We start from the raw sequence: 19,672 nt of genomic DNA, 5'->3' as shown, positions 1-19,672 counted from the left end.
TGACGTGGCTGAGAAACTCCCCACTCTCCATGCTTTATCCCTGCCTTACAATTTGGGCTAGGGTGAAGCTAGGGCCAACAGAGAAAAAGCCCACCTTAGAAGAGCAAATGAGTTGTAGCACGGAGCCTTTTGAAATGGACTCCGATAAACAAAGACACAGGAAGTGTGTGGTTGGGAAAGGACAGGATAGGCGGGGTGGGCCAGTGGTTCTCGAAGGGGTGGTTGTCTTTTCAGCAGAGCAAAAGTGGCAGAAAGAAAGAGATAAAATTAGAAGATTGGTAGGTTCTTGGACCATAATACCCATATGTCTACCTCTCAAACAAAAAGCTCATATTTGCAAACTTCACCTCAATGACCATGTGTCCATCCATACTGCATTATAGTGCAAACCGTAACTGTCAAGGCTGTGATTTAGGAAATGACCTGTTTGCAGAGTCTCTTGGTGGAATGTGTCTCTCAAGTTCCCAGTGGAGGTAAACTTGCTCAACCTTGAACTTAACACTAAGAAGACCCTTTGTTTGTGCGCTATATATTGAGTGGTGGAAGAGTGCACAAGTGCAGGCTGCTTGTGTAGTTATTTTAGAGCAAAAGGCAAGTCTCTCATTATCCAATAGCAGTGGGGATTTTCCCAGAAATTGCTGCACAATGGACATGACAGTATTCCAATGGCAACAACGTGAACAATGCGTTTATAGGAGATGCAGTGTTTTTTGGCTCTCGCTTCAACTACAGTTGACCAGTAAATGGGCTTGGATTGAGTGCATCACTAGATATATTCTCTTCCTCTTAAGTGGTCCATTCATAGTGTTACATGTGAGAATAGCACATAATCATAATCACATTTCCTTGTCAGACCGCATTACATAACCATCTAGTCTATGAACAACCTTAAGCAGACATGTTTTGTTTTATTTTGCTGTGATTTCTTAGTTGATTGTGGACATTGAAGTAAGCATATTTTTCAGGCAATATTACACAATATTGACAACTAATCAGCTGCTTTACATGAAGCAGTGAATGGCCATCCTTGACCCTGTCTTACAGAGCTGAGAGAGATCGCTGTGGCTGCCTCCGGCCAGAATGGAATTTTCCTCCCTAGATTTGGTTTGTAAATGACAGGCGTGCATTCTTTGCGAACCCCATTTGGTTGTAGAGTTGGTGCAATCACAGGTCACACAGAAGTGTTTTCGTGCAATGGTGTGTACATGTAACGTAGGATGTTGGAACATGATACACACGGGCTTTTCTGTGCTTTGCTTATCTGCGGTATGTACGCAACCTCAGATATTTCATCTCTAAAAGCACCATGGGGTGTGAGAGAGGTGCAGACTGTCAGAGGGGGAGGATGTGGGCACTGCTGTGTTGTTTGGAGTGTGGTTTCCTGAGGGGAGAAGGAGGAATGAAGGAGCTTAGACACAAGGGAGGGGAAGTACTTGTTCTAGTCTCTATTTCACCCCCACTTCTCCAAGACTTCCTGTACTGGCTTACCACCTATGGCTTTGTTGCATGCTCCATCTCTCCATTGGTGCCCTTTCCTTCTCCCTTACGCACATCCACAAACACAAACTCACAAATCTTGCTCAGGAACCGAGGCCAGTCTGGAGGAAATGCCTACATCCCCTCTTGTCTCCACGTGCCTCCTCTGTGATCCCTAGTGATATTCTCGTCTCTAGCCCTCTTCTCCAGGGGCCCAGGGCCTGCGGAAGCATTTCATTTCCATCAGCTCTCAAACTTCACCACCTACTGCTTCCTTTGCTCACATAACCCCATGTTCTGTATTGTTTAGTACTGATGCAAATAAATGATAGAAAGCACAGGAGTCCATGAAAATCTGTTTTTATCAAATGAGTTACTGTAAGCCACAAGTATAGTACAGTACATTGCTCATCTTACCATTGTGTTTCCTGCCGCAGGCTCCAACTCAGGCATGGTGTTAGTTCTTGACCACCTGGTGAAGGATGACGGCTCGGGACCTCTACTGACCCGGCCTCAGCGAGAAGTTATGACCACAGAGCCTGACCTAGTCCTGTCTCACCGTCAAAGGTCAGACTCCACAGCTTCAGACCGCAGTCTGACCTCGGTGCTTTCCAGGGCCCATCTGGACTCTGGGGCCTCAGAGAGGACCTTGGGCTCTGCCTTCCGGGCCAGACTGGACTCTGGAGCTTCAGACAGGAGCCAGAGTTCCTCCCAGCGCAGTCGGCTGGACTCCGGGGCGTCAGAGCGAAGCATCAGCTCCCAGTCCTGTGCCAGACAGAGACTGGACTCTGATGTCTCCGACTCCAGCGTGGGTCCCAGACCCCGCTTGGGCTCTGGGACTTCAGACAGCGCTGGTCTGTTGTCTAGGAAACGATTGGACTCAGCGACATCCGACCAGAGTGTGAGTATGTCCTCTGAGGGAAGGGGTCAAGCGGAGGACGTGGAGGTGGCCATGAGTGGCTCCACTTCCAGCCTAGACTCAGAAACTGAGAACAACCAACCTCCAGTCAGCCTCCAGCCTCAGTCCAGCCAGGTTTGCTCCACCAGCATCTCCGACCAGACGCAGCCTGATGGGGCCGTTTTATCCAGGAGAGATCCAGGCTCCGAAAACGGCCTGCTCAATGGCAGTGCCAAGGGGAAAGCTGACATCCTGGAACAAAAGGTGGAGTATGCATTCCTTGTATTAGATGAATACCTCTCAAGGTCTGAATCTGTAAAGTGTTAGTCTGGAAAAATCACATGGTCTATGGTCAATATAGTTTGAGTCAGCTGTATAACCACAACGGTGTACACTATCCTTAACTGCACCACTAGAGTGGGGTGTTGAGCCACATAGCGCCCATCATGTGCACGTACAGTCCAAGCTTCCCCTTTCCCCCTCTCCATTTCATTCTCCCTGACAAGAAACTCTTGACACCCCATTCTTCAGTGACACCCTGGTCCCACTGGCATCTATAAACACATCACACTGAACCTGTGTTAGTCCCTGTTTAACTTTGGTTACTTGGCTACACAAACAAACTGCACCTCAGCGCTGTGGACAGAGTCTTTGTTGTGCTGTGCTGGGTCGGCTCTGCTTCACCTCACAGCTGTGTAAGCGTCACCCACTGTCAGAGAGGGATAGACACCGTCACCGACCAGAGGTTCTGTCTCTCTTCATCCCACAGCACCGAGCTCACTCAAACACACAGGAAGGTGCTGTGCGCTGGCTCTCCGGTGTTAAGTAAGATGTACTCATCTTGGCGACGCAGGTCACCATGACGCCGCAGTGTCGCTCCTCTAAATGTGTTTACCCAAAGCAGGCCCCGGACTTCTTTTATTGTTCCCTGCAGTGTATGCCGATGCTCAGTCTCCTGAGAGTAATGTAAACACACTGGGGCCCATCATGGCCCCTCTGCCAAAAAAAGAACAGAGGCCCACTGCTTCACTCCAAACACAAGTGTTACATAATGAAAACACCACCCATGTATGCTCCACTTATGTTTCCCTGTATTGTCTGTGTGTGTAGATGTCACCACAGCCATCCAAGTCCTTTATGCCGACTCTGCCCCTTATGCTCTTATGCCCCTTATGAATGTGCATTGCTGCCCTGTTAAACCTGGAGCTGTTCAGTATAGCAATTTCATGGCATGTCAACCCTTAATGTCACCTACTCACTGCTTTGATCAGACAGAAGACAATACTTATTGATTGTCCTGTCATTTTTGCATTCTGCTTTCTTTCTTTCTTTCTTTCTTAGGTCACAGTAAACAGAGATCTGCCCCTCACTCTCCACAGCAAGGCAAAGGATTCTGGTAAGCAGCTAGTACAAATATAGACCCACAGATGGATTTATTTGGTCGAGTTTAGGGACAGCTCAATTGCATTTGCCATCTTCATTAGTGCAACTTCAGAGTGTGTGATGATATCGCACCGGATGATTCATAGTCTGTAGACCCTTAGTACTCCTACTGAGTTACAGCTTCTCCTCCAATATCAAGTCACACTGCCCTCTTTAACTGCATAATGCCGTCCATGTGGAGCTCTTGCAGTCAAAGGGCTTGCGTGACCGTATAGGGCCAATCACAGGATAGAGGGTTGGGGGGGGTTCAGGGTAGAATAGACAGCACGTTATACTGTACAACATTTTCTCTCTCTCTTTCTCTCTCTGTCAGACAGTGCTCTTTTCTGTGTCCCGTGTACTGTAAACTGTGGTTTTGTTACTAAGCAACACATCTTTTTTTCTTTGTCAGGGTGACCTCAGTGAACATCTTCTCCTCTAATCACTAGTGCTTTTCCATTTCTAGTAGGCTTTTTCCCTCATTTTTTATCCCTTTTTACTCTCCAGAGTCCTGTGTCAAGGCATGAGCTTTGTGCACATTATCTGAAAGTATTAAGCATCAGTGAATGTAAAAAAAAACCTACAACTGGGAGAAACATGTCCTCATAAGTCCAAAGAATTAGAACTGAAAGATGGGGCAATGGGGGAGGTGAAGTCAAGCAAAATAAAGGGGCTGGAACAAAACACAGAGAGAGGGTAAAAGAGGAGAGGGATTTGTAGAGGGCTTTTGAGTTGAAGGAGGAGACAGTCATGATGATAGCAAGATGCTTCAAGTCTGCTGAATTCAGTCTGACAAGTAGAAGAGATTTATAGTTTTTAGTCTCTGTGTGTCTGCTGAACAGAGTTATTTTCTGTGTTTTTCTATGATTCCAACTCCCTTCATGCATTATGTCTCTGCTTTACAGCACCTGAGAAGAAAGAGATTGTGTTGGAACCATTCAACCGCACCAACTCTGTACGGGACCGGATGCGGAAGTTCACAGAGCCCAGCCACAGCCCAAATGTCCCAGCCCTGAAGAAGGGCTCTCTGAGGAATGGGACAACCTCCGGCATCAGTGGCCAGACAAATCTTTCCAGAGCTACCAAGTTGTTTGCACGCACAGCAGCATCCTTCAGTACCTCTGGAGACAGGCCAGCAAGGCCACGTGTGGGCTCCACGTCTCTCACCTCTTCAGCCTCCTCCAGCGTAGGAAGCGCAGCCCAGAGTCAGGCCACACCTCAGCCAAGGGGTGTGGCCAACAAACCTCTTTCTTCAGCTAGCCAATCCCAGAACTCCATGGGTGGGACGAGGCATCCAGCTGAAAAGTGTGTGCACGCCTCCATCAACTCAAAGGAAGACAGGACCCCAGGGAGAGCAGCTGGACAGCAGGTCACCCAGGGAGAAGCAGACCCGGACATGAAGACTTTCCTCACCATCGAGATCAAGGATGGGCGCACCACCACCTCCTCTACGTCCTCCTCTAGGGGCAACATTGTACCTATCACCAACATGGCCCCACGCATCACCAGCAATGCGCTGGGTCAGAGAGCAGGTAGGAGCATCAACCTTACATTAACACTTCAGAGTCGAGGTGAAGTAGTCACGCTGTAGCTTGATTAATGCACAAATAACCAGGTAAACGTTGCGTAATCTTTTTCCTACCATCAGTTCAGAATTTGAATGTCAACTGAACACTCTGACTTTTGCAGACAAGGGGGGCATACTCGCCTCATGCAGCCTGCCTTGGATGAAAATCACAGTTGATTAAACAGATATAACTTCAAGCCCTCCTGCTCAGTGTGCACAGTGCAGTGTAACCACTGTGGCCATGTATGGAGGTGGTACAGTACGCTGAACTCAGTGTATAACCAGGAGTATAAATATTCATCCAGCTACGCCTTTCTCTGCTAATCTCAACCTTTAGATCACACTGGAATCCCAGTTGCCGTGGGAGACGGCAGACAGCATGGAATCAGTCACAAGTGGGATGATGACAAGGGGTTTTGTCAGGCTAGGCAAGGCCAGGCTGAGCTAGCAAAGAACATGGATGAGTGGGAATAGAGGTTTGGGCTAAATATGAAACAGTGTGGTTGTTGTAATGGGTATTTGTTGTAGAGTAGGACATGTTGCTGCAGTGCAGAGGGGGTGAGGGTGAGGTCAGCAGTTGACCGTACAGAGTATATCAGGACAAAGGACACAACAAATGACTGTCTCAGGCAAGACTGAATAATACTGTTGCTGTATAACAGTCCTTTGGAACAGGCCTGTTAGTGTACACAATACACTGTTTTGTGTGCCTCATGCTGTAGACATTGCAGTCTTCCTCACTTTTTCTCTGTCACACACGAACACACACACACACTTACCTCATTCATTTAAGCATGCCCTTAAATGAAGACAAAGTTTTTGTGAGATTGACAATTGTCAATTTAGCCGTTAAGAGATGAGAACATGGCAACCAAAATCATCCATGTTACTTCACCTGTGAATGTGGTGGACGATGGGAGACTGTGGGCAGCTAAATATCACGGCGTAGCGGATGAGTACATTAGCTGTATTGAGTTAACGGTATTTCATTATTTTATTTAATTATTCATAAAATGTATTAATCTACGAGTCATACAATAATAAACACTAACAACTTTCTATTACTAAAAGGTCAGTCATCTTACATTGGATAATGCTAGTGGTATACCATCACTCAACATAGTGTATGCTTAAGTGTTAGCATTGAGCACCAGAGCAATGAACAATCAACCGGGGACAGATGGTGGGATGGGATACAGATGGTTTTGGTGTCTATGTTCTCAACTTAACATGCAAGTTGACCAACGGGCCAATCTCCTAAAAACACAATATTCCTTTAATTCACGTTGTACATACAGTACCGGCAAGATTTCATTACATTACACAAATTACGGCGCTGAAATGACGTAAAACATTTGAGTGTAATCCCAAAATGGGTGTGTTTCTCCAAGCGTGTGAATCTCAGTTAGTTTCAGAAGCACCACCGCTACAGCTGCTGTAAAGGTCTATCCAAACAAGGCGTCTTGGATTTCAGCTCTTCCCAGCAACCGGGACCTCCAACCCAAACAGTTTATTTAAGACCCGGGCTGGACCTGTGCGATCGCAGCCTCCTCACCTCTTACAACCCCCCAGACACACACGCTGACAGCTCCACTGGGCTTCTTCAAGAGGGTCGCACGGTTGCTTTTAAGCTCAATTTGCTTTAATGGTTTTGGGCTCCTTTTTTGGGAAGCTGCCTCTCTCCCTCTGACTGAAGGCAGACTGGGATTGTGTTTCGGGTTCCCTCAAAAAGCACCTCACAAGAGTCTTAGATATACAGTATGCTGCACTAGTCTGCATCACCCCTAGGTTTCATGTGTGTGTGTGTGTGTGTGTGTGTGTGTGCGTGGGGTGGCTGACGACAGGTCACAAAAAAGCTGCATGTGTGTGCTCTTGGAGGCAGATGTACATGACTGTTTATATTAAAGGTGGCGTCATGTACATTTTCTCTCCTCTCTCATTAGACATGAGACCCTGTTGTTTATGACACTATGGCAGCTTATGTAACTGACTAATGGCTGCCACCAACACACTGTGAGGCCATATACACATCTCAACTGTACAGATGCATATAGGCGCCAGGAGTGTCCTTAGGCTTCTGGGGGTTCTTTCTATTCAACATAAAACCACAGACTGTCTCCCTGAATTTACAGTGTTATAAACAATATGTCATATTTCAAATCCGTGTAAGCCTGTGTTTTTGTCTGTGTCTACATCAGAGTTGACCCTCGGCCTAAGAGCGACACCATTCAAGCTCTCCTCATCCAGCCTCTCCTCAGGATCTTCATTCAAGGTAATTTCTTGGCTTTGGAAATGGTTTTATACAGTTCTATGGCTCTCCAGAATCGTGACAGAACTTGACAAACAGCAGTTAAAAATAGGTCCTCAGTGTCTTCCAGTTAAAGATTTATGTCTTGCTTTCATCTACTAATTTCCAACTGACTCATTTGAATTTCATTGTGTTTTAGCTGTGTCACTGTCACATAAATCACCGCCTATAAAGGCCCGAAAAGCAAGTGAGCCGGGACAGTGAAAGACAGAGAGAGAGAGAGAGCAGGGAAGAACAGTGTTTATCAAACACAGAGTGGGTAGCCAGTCACATCTGTCCTTGTAGGGTATGTGAAAAAGACAGAGCGAGACAGAGCGAGAGAGAGGGAGGTGCTCCGGGCATTCCTCATTTTGTCTCTATAGGCCTTGCCCACTGAGAATTGTCTAGGAAATGTTTCCTAAATCACACCTGTCTGTCCTCATCCACACCAATTACGGTCCAGCTGCATGCTCCCTAATGCTTTAGCCTTTAAACCACATGTTGACACAAGTTCATCATCACGTCTTTTCTTAGGAGTCTGAAACCAGGAGCTGCAACTCTCGGCCTTGTTTTGTGCACTCTGATTGGCCAAGAGAGCGGTCAGGCTCAGATGTTGATGGTGGATAGTGATGGTTGGTGATCTCCCCCTGTCAGGTGGCTTAAGCTGAAGGAGTAGGGAGTACAAACCAGCCCCCTCCCTCCCCGCAGTGACCTCTCGGGTTGTGAAGAACTTGCCCTTTGCTTCATTCCTTATCCTTCTCTATCCTCCTTGAAAGGAAGCCTCCTGGTGAATGGAGAGTGGGGATTGAGTGGAGGGTGGAGAGCAGAGAAGTGCTGTCCTGTTTAGTCTTTAATAGTTGTGTATTCCACCCCCTGTGTCGAGCACAGCAGTAATCTGGTTATGGGATCAGGGCGCTGGTTAATTAGGACTGGGAGGAGGCTCCAAGAGGCTGCAGGGTGGATTTAAGGTGTTGGGCTGAGACTGTCTCCATCAGTTAGGCCTGCATTGAGACACACATACACACGGGCAGATAGAAACTCAGATGCAACGGTAGAGTCTGTCTCATACAAAGAATACCCAGGAAGAGGACATTGATTCTGCATTAGGTGTACGTCTGACTGAGCTAAGCGCTATTACCATAACTACATGCAGGTAACGTCTTTGTGGAATGTTAATGTGTGTCTGATATTTCAAAGCAGGTTGTGCTTGTCAAATTTTGTAAAAAAAATAATAATATGACTTTTGAGTGCAATTGAAGAATTTGTTATAATTTGTGTTTTCTTTGGTGATTTTAGGGAATTATTGTTTCTTCTCCTGCCAGGAACTCTCACTGTTTCTAATACCAACCCACCAGCATGGTATGGCATGCTACATGTATCAGTTACCGACCATTAGTTAAGCCCTAAATTGTTATTACACTGCTAGCTCTGTTGTTATTCATAGCTGTTGGAGATGAGGGTTGATCCACAGACCTTAACGCAAGCTTCAAAGTGTAGTAGACTATGCATGACTGCATGCTTACATCACTTGGCTGTGTTAGCAGGTAACGCATAGATGGTTATCCATAAAATCACATCATTATTGTATAGGCTTAATATGAATGCCTTCATGATCAACTGTGGGGCTTTGACAATAGGTAGTTCACGCCTGTTCACGCCTCTCGCTCTCTTTCCTTTTGTAAATCAACAGGGCTGATCTTGCAGCTGATCTGCCAGGCTTGCTCAAGTTTTACCATGCAAACATGGAAGTGACTTGGCTAATGAGATTGTGAAAATACTAGCGGACACTGTTGGTTAGCATCAACCAGGGGAAGGCAGCTGGGCCGCCTTTAGACTGATCCAGAGACCACCTGTTCTCCGACTTTCTCTTGTCTAGTGGAAGTTCAAGGTTGTGTCAGAGCTGGTGCAGAGGTTGACGTGTTGGGGGGGGATTTGTACATTGTGGAGTACATTATCGGTACTCCTTGACATTTACATGTTCTTTATAGCAAGGAGATTGTGCTGATGTGAATGCACTATACATTGTAAGGTTTTAATGAGATCTTCTTGTTATTATTGCTGTTTGTTTACTGACTACGGAAGTTCCTGTCTGGGACTCTGATCTAGTTGGGTGGTCTAGGCTTCTCCTCGGGGGTCTGTCCTCAGCATTCAAAACCTCTACTATTTCCTTAGGAGTTTTTTTTTATTATAATGCCTATAAAAACTGGTGATGCTTATAGCATCAGCATTTGCAGTGGATTGACTAAAAGTAAGAATCCATTTGAGAATCAAGGGAGAGAAATGTTTTAAATGAGATAAACATTGGAAAGAGAGTAAAAGGAGCGACTAAGAGTTTAACATGGAGAGAGAGAGCGATGGATTAATTGAATGGCACGGTCAAGATGCTGGTAGTGTTTCAGCCGAATGATAACAGTATGTTACAGACAGGTGAGGCAGGCTGCTGCTTATTGATGCCTACAACATGCTCTGGTCCAAGTGCTCACAGCTGTCCCTGCTCATCTCAGCTGTCCATCCAAGCTGACGGCTACCCTCGGGCCTTGGACACAAATATAAATCATGCCATCGCTTTATATCCAGGGTGATGACAGGACAGTCAGTCTCTTTCCTGTACGGATAGAGATTACTGCAGAGCCCTGGGTTACATTGGTAAGGCGCTGTGTGAACATAGACTCAGACCCACAGTCAGTGACGGATTGTCATCCCCAGCCTCACTGTAACATAGAGGGATAAGCACCCCATTGTTAACATACCGCTGATCACTGACACACGCTGGTTACCCAACCAGTTCGCATGTGTCACAGACTAAAGCCTGGTCTGCAGACTGGGGCGCATACCGGAGAGAAAGAGTCTGAGATTCTGTGTTTTGGATGAATTTGCGTAGATTTTGTCAGTGAAATAATCCATTAAGCCTGGACCATCATGTCTTATCCCTGGTGTTTTATTACCAGCTAGATTTAAACTTCCCTAAGAGCATTTTTCCCCATTGTCCTGTTGACTTTTCTCTGGAGTGGTGCCTGACCGAAGTCTCTGCATTGCTTTATTGCTGGGCTCTGGAGGGAGCTGCACTACGGTATTTTTAGAAACACTCTTGTAAATAGCAGCAGAGGGTTCACAATAGCCACAGACATTGTCACTTGTGTGAGATGGAAGACATAAATTTCTGTCTGATTCACACTGCCACATTAGTAGACTACCCTAATAATCATAAATATAGACCTGTATGCAGCAAAGTGTGGCGTAATTTGTGTGTGTGTGTCTGTGTACACTTTCTAGTCTATCTGTCTCTCTCTCTCTTTCTCCTTCTTTTCTCCATCATCTTCTTTTTCTCCATCATTTTTCACGCTCTGATGCGTGGTAAGACTAGAGCCATGTCCTTCTTGGGGTTTGACCCACTTCCACCTGGCCAGTCACAGTTCTCTCCGCTCTCCGTAGAGGCCAGATTCTTTCTGGGAACTGCTCTGCTTTCCTATAAATCCCAGGAAAGACCACCGTTGTCCTCGGTCACAAGCTGTGTCCTTCACATAGTTTTCCACTGAGAGATAAAGTTGATCAAGAGATGTTTGCTGAACTCTGTGTTATGCCATTCCTGAATACTCAGAGCTTAGATGATTAGCGCACTATGTTTATGTGTACAGAAAAATAAGAATACTGGTTGTCCAGTGACTGTAGGCTATTAGGGTATTGACAAGTTACAGTGAATATCCACCGTTTTGTGTGTGCTCTTTAAAACCGGTATAATTCTCATGTGGTATTGGTATGCTGGCAAGAAGCCACACGTTTATCGCACATGGTTATGCAACCTTGTACTTCTAATCAAAGACTCTGCTTAAAGATATATGAGCATTAGATTTATCTGCGTCGGCTGTAATCTGCCAAAATAGCCCCGGTAAGCATTTGATAAATGTACTTGAACTTCTTACTGTATGAGCAACGTACACACACATTAAGACATGGACCTGTATCTCACTCTTGGAGAGCATTCAACTTGACACACAAAGCACTTGAGGCATCCACATGAGCAGAAGCTGGAAGGATCACTGTTCTGTTCTATGTCAGTAAGCCCAAAAGAAAATCCTAGAAGGGCTGAGCTGTCCTTCCCAAGAGCCTTGCCCATAGCCTGGCAGAACTGGGCCCCAGCTCTCCCTCACCACACTGGTCACCCACCCAGCCTGCTCTGCCACTGCCCGAATCACGCTGTTCTTCCTGGACTGACCTTCCCTCCGGAGGTCTGCGTTCTGAACCAGAGTCATACAACTCAACTGACCCAATTTGTCAGGCCTCAGAGGTTACATTTTGTTAAAAAACAGTTTTAAGAGGAGTAAAGCACTGATATATAACTCGGCCCAGAGCCACGTCTAAAGCCCTAGTTGCCTGCCAATCGAGGTGTGAAGGACAAGGGCTCTAAATAAAAGGAAAGTTGAAAGAGGGAGGGGGGGGGGTTCTGAATTGTTGCCACTACTCCCCCCTAGGCCTCAGTCCCCCAGGCCTGACTGGCTCAGTGGAATAATGGCTGGGCCAGTGATAAATAGACATGTCCATGGCACCTGAGAAAAAAAGGGGGGCCGGGTCTACTGCTGCCTTGGAAACAGGATTCCTTGCATGCTCATTGGCTGTCAGGGTGTAGGCCGCTAAAGAGGGGAGATTTGCTGGGGGTATAAAGAACGCGTGTTGTTTTGGAGGATCTCTGTAAACAGGCAGACAGAGAGGAAACCTTCTATCCCCCTCATTTGAGGCAAAGGCCACAACCTTGTGATTTCTCTGGTCTTAGATCCCAACTTTAAAGGGACACTTGAGTGGATTTGAAAAAAGGGACTTTGTATTTCCTTGAAAAAGGACTGACATTTCAGTGTAAGTGGTGGCATTGAGTGCAGCAGGCCTGGCCATGCCTGGGGTGAACCTGGACTTCCTCCCAGCCTCGGAGGCTCCAGAGGCATTGGGCAGCCCAGATAGCCTTTGTGCTGAGTCTGGCCTGGAAGAGGTGATTGGAGATCTGCTTGCTCAGGAGCAGGTGGAGGATGAAGAGGAGCAGGTTGCAGAAGGGAGTTTTGAGCTAACATTGCGCTGTGCAGTGGGGGAAATCCACAGCGACCTGCAGGCCTTTGGAAAGCGAGTGGATGCCCGGCTGGAGGAGGCAGCAGCCCAGGTGGCTCCTTTGGCCAAGGTCCTGGCCAGCCTGCAGGAGGAGAACCTGAGGCTGAGGATTCAGCAGGAGAGGCTGGTGAGGCAAGTGGAGGCCCTGTGCCAGGTAATGGGGCTCCCTGAACCTACAATACACGTACTGCCCAGCCCTGAAAGCTCACCTTCCATTCCATGTGGAAGCAATACTCCATCCAGCCTAACCCAGGATACTCCATCCTGCGCACCCCAGGATATTCTGTCTAGTGCACCCCCGGGTACTCCATCTAGCACACCCCTGGGTACTCAATCCCGTGCACCCCGGGATACTCCATCTAGTGCACGCCTGGGTTCTCAATCCCATGCACCCCAGGATACGCCATCCTGTGCACCCCAGAGTACTCCATCCTGTGCACCCCAAGATATTCCCTCTAGCGCACCCCCAGATACTCCATCTAGCACACCCCTGGGTACTCAATCCCGTGCACCCCAGGATACGCCATCTAGCGCACCCCTGGGTTCTCAATTCCATCCACCCCAGGATACGCCATCTAGTGCACCCCTGGGTACTCCATCAAGCGTGCCTCCAGATCCTGAATCATGCTCCCAGGACTCGGAGTCTGTATCCAATGGGACCGACGCACCTCAGAATTCCAAACCTGAGCCTGAGCCGGTACCTGTCCCTCACCCTCCCACCTTTGCAACACTCCGCTCCTTCTCTGCTCCCTCTCTGATGGGAAACATTTCTCGCAGCAACAGCATGGTACAGCTCTCTCTTAATGGCTTCATGCTCCTATAACCACTAAGGTTCTGATCATGACCCATTTTAATCCAGATAAGCTTCTTGAAGTAAGGGAATGGTTGTTGTTCCAATGTTCTCAATATCAGTGGATTGGCTGGCAATTACTTACATTACTCCCTCCCTTCATTTTAACAAAGCTTGACCATCTCAGCTGTCATTCAGTTTTGCCAGATTGTGGTTATGTGTGGGACTTCACTGCCATTTGTCACTGAGGTATTCCAATCCTTTAATACCATGGGATTCTGATCGTGTCCTGGCCAGCACTAGTGTGTGTACAATATGTGTGTGTGCATGCAGGTATGTGTTCTGTTAGGAAAAATGTGTTGAATGGACACACTTCCAGGAGTAGGAAAAAGTGACCGTGCTTTTTGCCATTTTGTCTGAGGAACAACAGCCTGACTATGACATCCCCTTGGTCTCCTGCTCAAACTGTCTCTCTCACCTTCTGACAAAGGTTCTAAACATTATTTTAAACTGTCAGTATTTTGAGACTGATCAGCATGAGAACAGATATAATCCTGGCCTATAGTTAACAATGTTCCAGACTTCTAGCCACTTTTTCAGGTTAGGGTTGTGCCAGAGGCTCATACTTCCCTCTGTTGCTTTCTAATCACTCTTTAACCAGCTCTTTAATAAGTCAAAGAACGAAATATAGAAATTTGTTCCTGTTATAGTATAGATCGAAGTGGAATTTCTTATGATTGGCATGATACACAGTTGGCACGTATCATTAGCCATGTTGCACTATACTGTACCTTGAAGTCAAATAACAAATATACCTTGTGCGGGTGTGTTTGTGTGCACATTGATGACATTTTGAGGGATATTTGTGGCATTATCTTCAGTTATTCAACTGGACAGAGTTCATAGTCCAGTCTAATCCTGCAAAGACAGCTGGGTCTGCCAATCAACTGCTCCAGTAAAAATGATGGGCTTCTTTTTAAGTTGATCTCCATAGACAGATGACTATGATGCATGGAGAATGACCTTATCTGACCCTTAACCCCTATGTGTGTGCAGATTTACATAGCTCTCCCTTATCAGCCATTTCATAAACCCGTTGGACAAGACTGTACTGTAGCTCACTATGGTGATTTGAAAAGAGATTGTAGTCCTTTCTCCCTTTAGAGAAAGAAAACAAAAAGCAATTTTTCTATGCAATATTGACTCCGATGATCAAGAGAATATAGAGGCTTTATTAATCACAACTCTTCACACCAAGTGTAACTGACCATTGTATCAGAAATTCTCTCACTCACCCCACACACATTCTCTCATTGCTTGACTTAGAGGCCTTGTTTGGCAACATTCCTCTGCGGTCAAGTGCCTCTCAGTCCAACCTATCCCATGGGTCAGAACTCTGTGTCCAGAAAGCCTTAAAACCAGGGGCCACCCTAGATCACACAGCACAGGCTGTGCTGGGCATTGTCCCTCCCTGGCTGGACCTGGCCCGGCTGGGGCCCTCAGAGGAGAGGGCAGGGAGATTGCTGGTGGGGACGGGGCCAGCTGTCTGAGCTATATCTGGACCTGGACTCGATTACAACAAAAACAGTGAAGCCAGAGTCAGCCAGAACCCATAGTCTGGCACAGGCATTCAACACCATATGAAAATTTAAGAGGTGTTATCTATAGGGTTTATGGTCATTCAAAATACACTGGTCGATAGCCAGGCCTATCTTAATGAACTATAATGTCATGTTTATGCTCATCTGCTCCACGTCCCCTTCAGCAGTGGATGTACAGTAAACACAACTCTGCCTCTTTACTTAACTAGTTCTGCTCATGCGCTAACTGCTCCTTGCACAGCTGCTCCTTCGGTGGTATACATTCCAGTACCCTGAAAGGACAGCCTGGGATGTTTTTCCTCAGAGTTTATGTCTGGTAATGCAGCACTCCAGTCTTACAGCCATAGTGGTGTATCCTACCTGTCACATTAACTCTTGGTTCTCGGCAGCTTTTTACCATTTAGACACCCAGTGTGTCAGTCATAGTCTGTGAACTAAGTTAACTGTGACTTGGCAGAATTGTCTGGGACTTTTCCTGTAACCTGCTCTCGCTCTCTCATATTTATACACGCAGGGCTGGAAGGCAGAGGGGGCTGGGAGAAATGATGTGAGGTGGTGAGTGGGCAGTCTTGGTACAAGAGAAAGATCATTGTCAAAAGAGAGAGTATTGAGATATAAATATACATATATGAGTACCACCAGCGTCACATGCTCAAGCCTATTATGGTTCAAGGAAATCTTACTGTGCTCACTATCTCCTAAATGTCAGCAAGCCTCAGTGCCTTTTGTAACCCAGCTGTAGATTGGTTTCCAGTAGGCAGACTCACTTCCCTTCCACCTCCCCCCTGTCTTTGTTTGTCCTGGTCTCATATGGGTCAGGGCTACATGGTTTCTCACTACCTGCCGAGAGCCTGACCTCCAGCTGTTTGGCTTGGAGATATAACTGACAGTAGCCCTCAGACGGCAATGCACACATATCCAACAAAGGTCATAATTTTCAGCTAAATTTGTTATACAGACAATAACTTGCTCATCTGTGCAATCGGAAACTAATCAAATTATCCTTCCTCCTTCTGCATGTGTGTGTATGTGTGTGCTCTTGCTCGTGGCCTGTATGTGTGTGTGTGTCTGTGCACAGATGGAGACAGAGCCTGTGGTGGCCTCTGAGCCGATGTTTTCAGTTGGGCCATCTGTCCAGGTGGCCTGTCATGCCCCAGCCATCCCCAACGGCTCTACAACCACTCAGGCCAAACCTGATGAACGCTCTGGAAAACTGACTGCTGAACAGCTGGCTGCCATTGAGGATGAGGAGCTGCTTGACAAAATGGTACTTCACACCTCGCAAATTATTCCACATCACTTAGATTTAAAAGCACCATGTGACAAATACAGCCTCTTCAGTCATGCAGCAAGTTTGTGTATAAAAGCTAAATCTTGCCAGCTATGTGAGAGTATATTTGGAAAAATCACTGCCCAGGGTGTTGTGTGTACGCACAATGCTATGTTAGCACTGCATGCATAAATATAGAGCCGTGCTGCCACTGTGGCTTTTTCTGAGGCCTGACCTCTCATTGTTTCCGTTTGTCTTTTTTTTTTTTTTTTTTCTTCAACAGCTTGATGAGTCAAAAGACTTTGAGGAGAGGAAGATGATCCGGGCAGCAATGAGGGATCTTCGTAAGAGAAAGAGAGGTGAGAGTGACGCAAAAAGGAAAAGCAATCTTCTTTCCATCACTCTAGTATCCACGGTTACATGTTTCCTCTTCTCTCTCACTATTTCCTGACTACTTTCTCTCAAGCCCGAAAAGCTTTCAGACTTATGCATATACAGACTCACTCATTTTTTATCAAGCTTGGTGCTTTTTATGTTATTTTTTCATGCTTAGGAGTGCCGTTTTCTGTCTTTTCTGCTACAATTTATATCACTGAGTAAATGAACCTGCCAAATCGCCCAATTGCATTATTTCTACCCATTCTGCCCTCAGAGGTCATGCTGGGATGTACTCAAGAGGAAATAGGTAGGACAGGTTGGTGTGCAGTGTGGATTAACATTTTTATATGTGCCTGCATTTGTCTTTTTGTGTGCACCATCCTGTCATCGTCAAACCAGTGGAATCATTTAACTCTTTGAACTCTGAACACTGCCTGTTATCAATCAGGTCTGCAAAATTGTAGCAGAGAGCATAAATACTTGAGAGGAACCCGTTTGGTGGACGATGAAGGATATGTTGATAATTCTGTTAACATGCATGAATTTAGATTTTTATTTCCATGTTTGAATACCTTGCACTCACCTCAGCGTGTTGCATCAGCGGTGTTGAAATGTCTCCCAGTCCAGTTTTTTCTCTGTCGTGTGACAAGCACTCACCATATGGTTCCACCTAGTGTCTGGTTGTGCTGAGCTGACTGTTGAAACTCCTAATAGTTCTGAGTCTATGCTAGAAAAATCTATAAAGGTTCAGTGCACTCAGTGCCACCCAGCACACAAAATCCCCTGTATTTCCTTGTATTGCCCTAACCTCTGCGGATATGGCACAAGATCTTAGACAATGCTAAATGAAGAGCTTAAGAATTGATCTCTGTAAGAGTAACATTGTATACTGTATTTAAACTCATCAAGGTAAATGAACAAGTGATGCCCGAGGGAGCAGTGGAGGTGTTAAGGTATCACTATGCTGGACATTGTTGGTTGGACTTGGCACACCTCTCCGCGGGGGACGATCAGAGTCTGTTTGCTCTCTTTGATCTGCGATGTTTGTGCAGTACATATTACTTGACAGCTTTGGCTCGGCTGTCTGCCTCCCCCACCTGCGGGTGTTTGTGTGTGCAGAGGAATTTTATGGTACTGTGGAAAGAATCCTGAAATGTATCGCCTCAAATTTGGAAGCTGTGTTTAATCCATCTTTGTGGCAGTCAGATGAGGTGCTGTCAGCTTGTTTAGGGCCCCTTGTCCACCTCCTCTTTTTCCACTGACATCATCATTTCCCTCCTCTCCTCCATCGCAGACCAGAGAGAAAAGGAGCGCGAGACCCGCCTGCAGGAGCTTCGGCAGCAGAGGGAGGAGCGTGCGCAGAAGGGTCGCCCAGGGGCTGGAGCAGGAGAGGTGGTGATGAGGAAGGTGGAGAAGTCAGCAGATGGCTCCACCCTCAGCCAAGTCACCAAGACAGACCGCTTTGCCCAGTCTGGTAGGCCAAAGCACTGACTTAGTTATTACATATGCACACTTAATTTTAAAGCAAGTTTTTTCTTTTCTTTTCTTTAAACTTTCTTTAACCAGGCAAGTCAGTTGAAAACAAATTCTTATTTACAACAATGGCCTGGCAAAAGGCACAAGGTCTCTTGATGAGGAATTGGGGTGAAAGCGGACAAATGAATGAGACAAGACAAGAAAGGAAGCAATTTGCAGAATGTAACAGAAAACAAAATAAAACCAGTAATGTTGAAAGAAACAGTAAAGACGGTATGCAGGACAGACGCACATAAGCAGCATCATCATGACAAAGACGCCACTAAAAACAATTAAAACATGCAACAAAAGACGAGGAACTTGTTTTAAGGGCACCGGCAGCCATAAAACTGACACTGTCACAATATTTACAAAAAATCATTTGAAATGCATGTGTGTGTTTAGATGATGGGAGCAGATCAACACGCAGCACCATCATGGAGGCCAGTTATGTGCAGAAAACAGACAGTGAGTCATTACTTTATTCCCCTCTCCTTTAAATTACTATTAGTATAGTCATTACAGTTTTACCATCACTATAATTCACATGAGTGTTTATTTATCATAACCTGTTGCTCTCTGTGTTCCAGGAGGGACAGTCCAGTCCAAATCATACAGCTACTCCTCTTCCACTTCCTCCTCCTCTAGCACAAGCAAGAAAGTGGGCAGGTGGGTTGTGAAACATCAGCCTGGTAATTACACTAAAATTAAAATCCCAGCACCTTCACAAATTAACTCAGCTGTATGTCTCCCTGCCTCAGTGTGTTTGATCGTGAGGACGACTCGTCGTCCCGCAGCGGCAGCAGCGGTCTGGCTGCTGTGGAGCGAAGGCAGGCGGAGAGGCGCAAGGAGCTGATGAGGGCTCAGACTCTGCCCAAGACCTCTGCCATGCAGGCCCGCAAAGCCATGATAGAGAAGCTAGAGAAGGAGGGAGGGGGGTAAGGATAAACAGAAATGTCGTACAACCAAAGAAAGAAAAGGAACATATCAAAGCATGTAAATATTAACACAAAGCCCTGCACCCTTTTTCTGTAGCCCCGGGAATCAGGCAGTCGCCAAGGTAAACAAGGTTCAGCGCTCCACCAGCTTTGGTGTGCCCAACGCAAACTCCATCAAGCAGATGCTGCTGGACTGGTGCCGTGCCAAGACCCGCTCATATGAGGTGAGCCAACTGGCCACAGCACCCCACCGTGTCTGCACTCCTCTTTTAATGTCAGCCAATAAAGTTGTAGCTCATCCTGCTTAACAATTAAGGAAAGATGGCCCCAGGCACAAGTAATTAGATGAGTTAGTATTTTCCTATTTTGGGATATTTCCACCTCTTAGTCATTACTGCCCTCTGCTTCCATAACTGTTGTTTGTTTTTTTTTCCCACAG

The 19,672-nt window shown here is 46.3% G+C and overlaps 1 protein-coding gene across 1 annotated transcript in view; it reads left to right on the top strand.

The window, feature by feature from the left end:
• Positions 1 to 19,672, top strand: part of smtnb (smoothelin b) — a 49,812-nt gene that overhangs the window by 26,532 nt on the left and 3,608 nt on the right. Inside the window, exons 7-18 of the mRNA XM_071920876.2 lie at positions 1,914 to 2,638; positions 3,716 to 3,770; positions 4,702 to 5,328; positions 7,562 to 7,635; positions 16,211 to 16,399; positions 16,686 to 16,761; positions 17,055 to 17,096; positions 18,075 to 18,254; positions 18,701 to 18,763; positions 18,886 to 18,964; positions 19,057 to 19,233; positions 19,331 to 19,457. Coding sequence (XP_071776977.2) covers positions 1,914 to 2,638; positions 3,716 to 3,770; positions 4,702 to 5,328; positions 7,562 to 7,635; positions 16,211 to 16,399; positions 16,686 to 16,761; positions 17,055 to 17,096; positions 18,075 to 18,254; positions 18,701 to 18,763; positions 18,886 to 18,964; positions 19,057 to 19,233; positions 19,331 to 19,457 — 2,414 coding nt within the window. The remainder of the gene's footprint in view (positions 1 to 1,913; positions 2,639 to 3,715; positions 3,771 to 4,701; positions 5,329 to 7,561; positions 7,636 to 16,210; positions 16,400 to 16,685; positions 16,762 to 17,054; positions 17,097 to 18,074; positions 18,255 to 18,700; positions 18,764 to 18,885; positions 18,965 to 19,056; positions 19,234 to 19,330; positions 19,458 to 19,672) is intronic.

This window comes from Centroberyx gerrardi, chromosome 8 (assembly GCF_048128805.1).
Source record: "Centroberyx gerrardi isolate f3 chromosome 8, fCenGer3.hap1.cur.20231027, whole genome shotgun sequence".
In the NCBI taxonomy this organism is placed as follows: Eukaryota; Metazoa; Chordata; class Actinopteri; order Beryciformes; family Berycidae; genus Centroberyx; species Centroberyx gerrardi.
This window is presented reverse-complemented; position numbering and strand designations above follow the sequence as displayed.